The following is a 7,238-nucleotide window of genomic DNA, read 5'->3' as shown; positions in this document are numbered from 1 at the left end:
GAGAGGAGGAGGAGAGAGAGAGGAAAGGAGAGAGAGAGGAGAGGAGGAAGGGAGAGGAGAAGAGAAATGGAGGAGGAGAGTTGGAGGATCAGGAGACGACGATGATTTTACTGATCCATAACGGAGCTGATGGATCTGTGATCTTCTTCTCATGTCTGGTTCTGAGATCTGGAGAGAAAAACGATGAAATCAGGAGATCAGGTAGAAACATCAGTCTGATCAGTTATAGATGGATGTTTAATGATCTACTGTAAATTATTGATTCCTTATTTTTCAGGTCGTTTTATAAACATGAATTTATTTTCAGGTTTTTTGGTTTCAGGAATAAATTTCAGTTTCTGATTGGAGGTGAAAATAAAACTTTGTCCTTAATGAAAAATGTAATTTAATCTTTAATCTGGAAGCAGAAGTTTCCAGATTAAAACCTTCATCCTGGTTCTGATGGACGAGCCGGGTCAGGACGGGGTCTGGGCTTACTTTAACTGGGCCGTTACGCTGCGCTGCAGGAAATCAGCTGATTGTTTCGGCTCTGACCAGGTGATCGGTCCAGAGGCTGAGGCGGCTCTTAATCCCTGGATTAGCTCCAGACTCAGGGGGGATTAGCACAGATTACAGCTGATTAGCACTCAGATTATCTCCAGTGTCACAAAGGAAGGAGCTGTGATTGATGCGGCGTGTTTTCCCACGCAGGGAGCGGTCAGTGAACGTGTCGGAGCCGGAGTCCCTGGAGCTGACCGTGTCCAACCTGAAGCCCGAGGAGAGCTACAGCTTCAGGGTGGTGGCCTACAACGAGGCCGGGCCCGGGCGCAGCTCCTCCCCCCTGCAGATCGCCACCAAGCCCGACCGTAAGCCGCTTCAGCCTTAGTATGGAGCTACATCAGGGCCAACCAGATTCCTCACAGCATTATTCTGAGATTTGATCTCAAACTCATTTTCAAACTGAAAAGTGTTTTTGACATTTTTTTCATTTTGAAAAAGGTCAAATGTTTTCAAGCTGAAACTGAAACATTAGGGGGTTTTTTTGTTCTTCAACTAACTTTTTGTATGGGGCTAAATTGGGGCCATGATGTTTGTGCCCAAATTATTTTCCCACCAAGAAGCAGCTTTAAGCTTTTTTCAGTTTCAGGTCCGTTTTTTTCTTTCATTTTTAAAATTATGCCGGGTTCCTATTTTACTTTACATAGTTTTTTTTTTTTGTTTCAAATATTTTTTTCTCAACTGAAATTTTCATTTTTTCAGAAACTCTTTTGGTATGGGGTTAAATTGGGGTCATAAAATTAGTTCCAGAAATAAATTTAAAACCTGAAAGTAGTTTATAATTTTTTTTCAGTTTCAATCTTTTAGGTTCATTTTGATGGGAGTTAAGTTTGTTGGATGTTTTCAAAGTTAGCCAAAGCGCTAAGCTAAACATTAGCTCCACTGTTAGCTTGTTAGCCGAAATGTTCCCAGCAGCAGCTAGCGCTCAGGTTAAGCTAAGTGCCTCGTTCCCTGGTTGTCCCTACAGTCCAGGTTCCCAGCAGGGTGGAGTCTCTGCGGGCGCTGGCTCTGTCCCCCTCCTCCATCCAGGTGAGCTGGGAGCCGCCCAGCCTCCCTAACGGACCCGTCCTGGGCTACCGCCTGCTGTGGACCGAGAGCCCGTCTGGAAAGGAGCAGGTGAGCGCCGGCGGGGATCCGGAGGCGTTTGGGCCGAGCCGCGTTAATCTCTGCTCTGCGTCTCCGTCCAGAGCGTGGAGGTGAGCGGCATCAACTACAAGATGGACGGACTCAACAAGTTCACCGAATACACGGTCCGGGTTCTGGCCATCAACCGCTACGGACCGGGCACCGCCTCCGAGACGGTTACCGTGACGACACACTCAGACGGTGAGCCGGGAACCTCCATCTTAAACATCATTGATCCTAAAAACACATTTTGTCTCTTTGCAACCACAAAATTCACTTTATTTCACTCTTTAGCGCTTCAACGCGTTTCCTGAAAATAATGGTTAATATTTTTTTAAAGCTAAAAGTAAAAACAAAATGGTGGACGTTTAAAAATGAGAACAGGTTTTATTTAGTAGATGTTTACCGAAAATTAAAGAAGAGGAAAAAAAGCATCTCTAAATTGTTACATTTATCTGGACGGGTGAAAATGGCTCTTTGAAGGAACCAGCCTTTAGGTATTCCCACAGCATGATGCTGCCATCGCCGTGTTTCACCGTGGGCCTGGTGTAAAAATAAAAATCTATTTTCATCTCATTTGAGCTGACAGGATCACTCATGTTTTCATCTGCATTTATCTGAGGGTATCAAAGTAAAAGAGCCTGAGAACAGCAGAATGCCGCACTTTTCAGATTTTTTAAAATACTTGGTCTTCCATTAACATTAAGTGCTACTTTGCTTCAGTCCGTCCCATAAAATCCCAACAAACATTTAAAAATGAGGAACCGTGTCAAAGTTTAGGGGTGTAAATACTTTCTCTCCTTCCTCAGCAGAACGTCGTCGTTTCGACTCATTAATGTGGAAACAGAAACTTCAATCAACCTGTAGGATAAAATGTCTCATAGGGTTAAAGTGTAAAAGCTCCCAGTGAGGCTGACTGGTTTGTACTGGTCCCAGTTACCAAGCAGGAGCAGAGCAATTGGACCAGGTGCTGCTTATTACCTGGCTCTGTGTGTGTGTGTGTGTGTGTGTGTGTGTGTGCGTGTGTGTGTGTGTGTGTCAGAGCAGCAGGAGCCTCTTTAGCTCGTCTCCAGCCCTCCCTGCTGGCAGGAGTTTCATTAGGGGACGTTGGGGGTCTTTAATTAAGCCGGAGAGGAGCAGAGAGGGAGCGGCTTCATTTTAGCCTGACACGTTAATGGAGTCCACACACGCACACACACACACACACACGCACGCACGCACGCATGCACGCACGCACACACACACACTCACACACACTGAGTTCAGCCTGATGTTTGCTGGAGCACACAGAGGAAACAGGATGAAGAAACTTAGAAAATGTTTCAGAAGCAAAATTAATCAATTAGATGAAATATAAACGAATAAAGAATAACGTTGATTTATAAGGAGCATTAGCGGGCACCGCTAGCTAAAATGTTAGCCAGGCTAACCCTAAAGCACTAATTATAAACATTGGCTATGCTAATGCTAAAGCACTATATAAACATGGTGTTAAGCACAAGCTAATGCTAAAGCTGTTCACACAGTATTTAGTGGGAGCTAAAGCTAAAGCATTAGTGGGAGCTAAAGCTAACACCCTATACCAACACAGTTTGTAGCAGAAGCTAATGGTAAATCAGTATAGCAATACAGTATTTAGCAGAAGCTAGTGGTACAATGCTATACCAACATTGTATTTAGCAGGAGCTAATGCTAAATGACTGTACCAGCACAGTGTTTAGAGGAAGCTAATGCTAAGGCGCTATACCAACATAACGCTTAGAGAAAGATGATGTTAAAGCTCTCAGATGACACAGTATTGAGAGAAAGCTAATGCTCTCTCATATAGCAACATGATATTTAGCGGAAGCTAATGCTAAAGTGCTATACCACCACGGTATTTAGCTAATGCTAAAGCACTGTTTTGTTGCTATGTTTCACCCTGATGGTCAGATTTTCTGGTTCTGATGGAACCAGAACCAGAACTAGGCTACCTGGTTCTGGTTCTGGTTCCATCAGAACCTCCAGGTTCGGCCCAGACGGTCACCAAAGGTTTCTCTTCCGGTCCGTTCCTCGCTCTTCTGGAAGCAACTTCTCCATCTGTGTTGTTCCGAGTTTGGATTTGATGTTCGTAGAACCGGGTCGAGACCGGATCCGTTTTCCTACGAAGGCTTAAAGTGAAGGATCCGAGGGCCCGGTTCTATCCATCAGTCAGAACCAGATAGCGGGCTCCCTCCGCTCAGAGCCGTTGTTAATAAGCCGTCTGTCTCTGTGCGGTCGGCCCATAAACGCCGTGAGTAATACCCGACACCGAAACGTTTTGTGGATGTACCATCTGGGCCGCCGTGATAACTGCGACTGGCGGGCTAATTGAATCCTCAATAAAACCCGAAACAGAGGCGCTAAGCAGCTGAACGAGCTGATAAGCTGCAGATACTCCATCAGGCCTCTGATTGGACGGCTGGCTGAGGACCGGGCGCCGTCTGGTGATGCGAACATCACATCCTGCTGGACGGACGCATAAATCTGTCCCGCAGACCACAAACGGGCGGCGGCGCCACGACTCAGCTGCTGAAATCAGTCCAGCTTAAAAAGTTAGTTTTACTAACAGGCTTTATCGTATGGGGCTAAATTGGGGCCATAAAATTTGTGCTCAAAATAAGTTTGAATCTAAAAGTAGTTTTGAACTTTTTACAGTTTCATTCATAATTTTTTAGTTTTAAAATTTTTTGTTTCAAATTTACTTTTTGACTCAGGTTGTTTTTCAGTTTCAAATGTTTTTTTGCAGAAATATTTTTTGCTTCAGTTTATTTTTCTGTTCAAACCTTTATTGTATTCAGCTAAATCTGGGCCAAAAAAATTGTGCCCAAAATAATTTTGAAACTAAAAGGTAGTTTTTAACTTTTTTCAGTTTTGATGCTTTTATTCACTCTTGAAATTTTTTAGTTGAAATGTTTTTAAATCCTGTTTTATTTTTTTAAATGTATTTTTCAGTTTACATTATTTTTCTGTTTCAAAATCTTTTTTTATCCATTGCAAAAACATTTTGTATGGAGATACATTGAGGCCATCGCATATGTGTTTAAAATTGTTTTGAAAATGAAAAGTAGTTTAGAACTTTGTTGGTTTTAAATTATTATGTTTAAAATTATATTTTTTAAATATTTTTTTATGGGGCTGAATTGTGTCCAAACTAATTTTGATAGTAATAAGTAGTTTTGAACATTTTTTCCCAAAATATTTTTTTTATTTACATTGTTTTTCAATTTCAAGTCTCTTTTTTTTGGTCAGTTGTAAAAAAAAAATAGTTTCAAAATGTTTTTTGTTAATCTTTATTGTATGGGGCTACATTGGGGCCAGAATAATGATGAGCAGAGTGAGACTCTGTGGTCTGGTGAGCGGCGCCGCCCTGCTGGCTCAGTCTGTCGGTGTTGCTGAGCGCCGCAGCATCAGTCCATCTGCTTCCCGCCTCAGCTGAAGTCATCAGGTGTGATTGATGGCAGTAAATAAAACAAACTCCCAGCTGGTTTCTGTGTGTGACCTACGGAGAACTAATGCTGCCCACAGCCTGATTCAGGAGTCCCAGACAGAAACATTTTGTAGCTTCAGATTAAACACTTTGGTTCTGTTTTTACTGAAGCAGCAACGAGTCGGTCTGAAATTTATTCACTAACTGAGAAATAAATGATGAAGGAGCCGATTGAAGTTTGGTCATTAAATCTGATTTTATTTGTACAAAGTTCTGAATCTGATGCGTGTGTGTGTGTGTGTGTGTGTCTCTGCAGTTCCCAGCGCTCCTCCTCAGAACATCACCCTGGAGGTCGTCCTGTCCCGGGTAAGTCCACACGTCTGTCCGACCCGACTGACCATCCACAGCATGACGCTGCCACTACCGTGCTAAAGAATTTGTTTCAAATTGATCTGGAGATCATTTCTGGATGTTTGGACCCAGCTGGACAGCGATCAGAACCCAGGCTGGTTCTGGACTGGATGAAAAAGCCGGTCCGGTTTAGAGTCTGGAGCCTCGTTTAGACGTTCGACCCGGTCAGGTGCTGGCGGGTCTGAGTCGTTTCCTGGGTCTCGTTAGCGTTCAGGAAGCGCTCGTCAATCAGAGCTTCCTCCCCGGTGATCTGGCCTCGTTCCTCCTGATTGATGTTCCGCTCGTTTCCACGGTTACGGTCCACTTCCTGCTTCCTGTCTGAGCCTTGACGACGTCGCTTCACGCTCTGATTCGCTCTGCAGACGACGACGGTGGGGTCATAGGTCATCAGGCGGGCAAAACCTGGAGGGTTTATTTAGCTAGGCAGATGTTTGTAGTGTCTGGAGGTCAAAGGTCATGTTTGTGTTTGGTTGAGAAGCTTGTTAGAGAGAGAAACATCCAGCGGTTAGCGGCTGCTCCATTAGCAGGAGTCGGCCTCTTTAATCAAAGCTTTTCCAGAGCAGCTGCTCAGGAAATGATGGATGTTTGCAGAGGAAGCCGCAGCAGCTCATCATTTCTGCCATGAAGAAGAACTCAGGTCTGTCTGCAGAGAGCTGACCTCGTTTAGTTCACATCTGCGCCACTTCCACTCCCCTCTTATGATTGATAGGCCTCAGCGTCCAGCCGCTCCAGACAGCTACAAATGGCTCCAAAAGGCTCCAAACGGCTCCACAGCTACAAATGGCCCCAAACAGCTCCACGGCTCCAAAAGGCTCCAAACAGCTCGACGGCTACAAACGTCTCCACGGCTCCAAATGGCTCCAAACAGCTCCACACGGCTCCAAACGGCTCCAAAAGGCTCCACGGCTCCAAAAGGCTCCAAATGGCTCCATGGCTCCAAAAGGCTCCAAATGGCTCCAAACAGCTTGACGGCTACAAACGACTCCACGCAAACAAATGGCTCCAAACAGCTCCACACGGCTACAAACAGCGCCAAACGGCTCCAAAAGGCTCCACGGCTCCAAATGGCTCCAAATGGCTCCATGGCTCCAAACGGCTCCAAATGGCTCCAAAAGGCTCCAAATGGTTCCAAACAGCTTGATGGCTACAAACGACTCCATGGCTACAAATGGCTCCAAACAGCTCCAAATGGCTCCATGGCTCCAAACGGCTCCAAAAGGCTCCAAATGGCTCCAAACGGCTCCAAAAGGCTCCAAATGGCTCCAAACAGCTTGACGGCTACAAACGACTCCACGGCTACAAACGACTCCACGGCTACAAATGGCTCCACGGCTACAAATGGCTCCAAACAGCGCCAAACGGCTCCAAAAGGCTCCACGGCTCCAAAAGGCTCCAAATGGCTCCATGGCTCCAAACGGCTCCAAATGGCTCCATGGCTCCAAAAGGCTCCAAATGGCTCCAAACAGCTCCAAATGGCTCCATGGCTCCAAACGGCTCCAAATGGCTCCAAACGGCTCCAAATGGCTCCAAACGGCTCCAAATGGCTCCAAATGGCTCCACGGCTACAAATGGCTCCAAACAGCTCCACACGGCTTCCAAACGGCTCCAAATGGCTCCATGGCTCCACACAGCTCCACACAGCTCCAAATGGCTCCAAACGGCTCCAAATGGCTCCACACAGCTCCAAATGGCTCCAAACGGCTCCAAATGGCTCCAC

General features: G+C 45.5%; 1 protein-coding gene across 2 annotated transcripts in view; it reads left to right on the top strand.

Moving 5' to 3' along the window:
* The window catches only part of LOC103153967 (netrin receptor DCC-like), a 129,202-nt gene that overhangs the window by 106,928 nt on the left and 15,036 nt on the right, over positions 1-7,238 (top strand). For both annotated transcript variants that reach the window (XM_016662333.1, XM_007575080.2), the window contains exons 9-12: positions 691-845; positions 1,505-1,653; positions 1,725-1,863; positions 5,427-5,476. In XM_016662333.1, the coding sequence (XP_016517819.1) occupies positions 691-845; positions 1,505-1,653; positions 1,725-1,863; positions 5,427-5,476 (493 nt within the window). The remainder of the gene's footprint in view (positions 1-690; positions 846-1,504; positions 1,654-1,724; positions 1,864-5,426; positions 5,477-7,238) is intronic.

Source organism: Poecilia formosa, unplaced genomic scaffold (genome assembly GCF_000485575.1).
Source record: "Poecilia formosa unplaced genomic scaffold, Poecilia_formosa-5.1.2 Scaffold368, whole genome shotgun sequence".
NCBI classification, from domain to species: domain Eukaryota; kingdom Metazoa; phylum Chordata; class Actinopteri; order Cyprinodontiformes; family Poeciliidae; genus Poecilia; species Poecilia formosa.
This window is presented reverse-complemented; position numbering and strand designations above follow the sequence as displayed.